The 1,764-nt window shown below is 41.6% G+C and overlaps 1 protein-coding gene across 2 annotated transcripts in view; it reads right to left on the bottom strand.

Moving 5' to 3' along the window:
• Window positions 1-1,764, bottom strand: part of mia3 (MIA SH3 domain ER export factor 3) — a 21,606-nt gene that overhangs the window by 15,463 nt on the left and 4,379 nt on the right. For both annotated transcript variants that reach the window (XM_005731097.1, XM_005731098.1), the window contains exon 5: window positions 862-1,744. In XM_005731097.1, coding sequence (XP_005731154.1) covers window positions 862-1,744 — 883 coding nt within the window. The remainder of the gene's footprint in view (window positions 1-861; window positions 1,745-1,764) is intronic.

Here is a 1,764-nt window from a genome sequence, read left to right as displayed (position 1 = left end):
GGTGGGAGGAAGCCGGAGTACCCGGAGGGAACCCACGCAAACACGGGGAGAACATGCAAACTCCACACAGAAAGACTGTGGGGGAATTGAACTCAGGACCTTCTTGCTGTGCGGCAACAGTGCTAACCACCGTGCTGCCCAAAAATGAAACCATTGGTTCAGAAAAACAAAACAGCAAACAAAGTGAGAGAAAAGATAGAAAGTTTGGAATAGTTTCTCCTCTGTTATTGTTGTAAAATAGCTTTAAGAGTGTTTTTTCTGGATTGGAGTTTGAATAAAATAAGCAATTTGAGGTAAGTTCACTAAACTCTTGGGCCTTTTTGCTATTTTTTTACCTTTTAAAAAGTAATTTCTTTAATTTTCTGTAATGAAATTATGAACATTTCCTTTTAATTTAGGTCAGAGTCTTATGTCACTGTGTTCACTGATAGTCAACATATCTAAAATTTCACCTCAAAAGTTGATTTGACTAGCTGACTACACTGAAAAAACCTAGGGGGAAGTTTCTGATGTCAAAGAGAACGAGAAGGAAACATGTTTTTCTTTCCCTTTGTGACCACAATTAATTGTTGTTAGGATGGTAAGAAAAGCAGGAAATCCTATCTCAACGGCTCCATTACTGTTGGGTGTGAACTGAACTCCCTTTTAGCGTGATGACGACACTATCTATTTATCTGGAAACAAGATGCTGGATATCTGCTTCGTCACAGTATCAAATTCTGCATTCACTTTGATTATAAACTGATGCAATGAACATATTTAATAGCACAACTGTCAATGTTTAAAGCAGAATAAGCAACCACAGAGACGTGTAAGCCTTTTTGTACTCAAGATACTTCAAATAATACAGATCAAACCCACCTTTCTCAGTGTCTGATGACAGTTCTAGTGCTAAAGGCGTGCTGTCACTGGCTGTTGAATATTTTTGCCGCAGGCTGAAAGCCAGCTCCTGAAAGTCGTCCAGTATTTCTGTTTCTTCATCCAAATTACTTGTGTCCATATGGTGATCATAGTCGTGTTTAGTGTGCCGGCTATCAAGCATCTTCTCAATCTCGTCCAAGATAGTGTTCTCAGAGGCTTCCAAGATGCCTTCGAGCGCATTTTCAATGTCCTCTGTAGTACCCGTCTGTGACTGACGGGTAGCCTGAAACTCTATGTCCAGATCCATGAACATGGCCTCCAGTTTGAAGAGATTTTTTAGACCCAGAAGCTTTTGGACCTGCTCCATCTTCTCCTCTGTGAAGTGATCCCACAGCAGAGTCAATCTCATTACGCTTTCGCTGTATTCTGGCTCTGGAGGTGACACGGTAGGTGGACTTGTTTCAGGCAAGGTTTTGTCTGACTGCGAGAACAAAAGCGCGTTTTCATCTTCAAGTAATTCTTCTCTCTCTTCATCGTTCCCCTCCTCCGCATCTGGAGTCTCATCTTCTTCCATCATCTCCCTTGTATGTAGTGCATCCTGAATCTCTGGCTCATCAACAGGTGATTCTGCTCGACTGTTATTACTTCCTAAATCTGTCATTGAATCATCAGGTATCTGATTAGGCAGGCTGTCATTTACTATGTTATCATCATCTCTGAGGTCTGAGTCACTGGACCTCTCATTAGCGGACAAGTCGAGGTGTTTTTCACTTTCGGTCATGTTTTCTTTTTCATCCACTGCACTGTCTAATTTCTGCTCTGCAGCAGTAATACTGTCTGGTATTGCTGCCTTATCCTCAGTGACATCTGGATCTTTGTGCACCTCCTGCTCATCTTTGTCTT

This window comes from Pundamilia nyererei, unplaced genomic scaffold, assembly GCF_000239375.1.
Source record: "Pundamilia nyererei isolate P.nyererei 1_Seehausen unplaced genomic scaffold, PunNye1.0 scaffold00041, whole genome shotgun sequence".
In the NCBI taxonomy this organism is placed as follows: domain Eukaryota; kingdom Metazoa; phylum Chordata; class Actinopteri; order Cichliformes; family Cichlidae; genus Pundamilia; species Pundamilia nyererei.
This window is presented reverse-complemented; position numbering and strand designations above follow the sequence as displayed.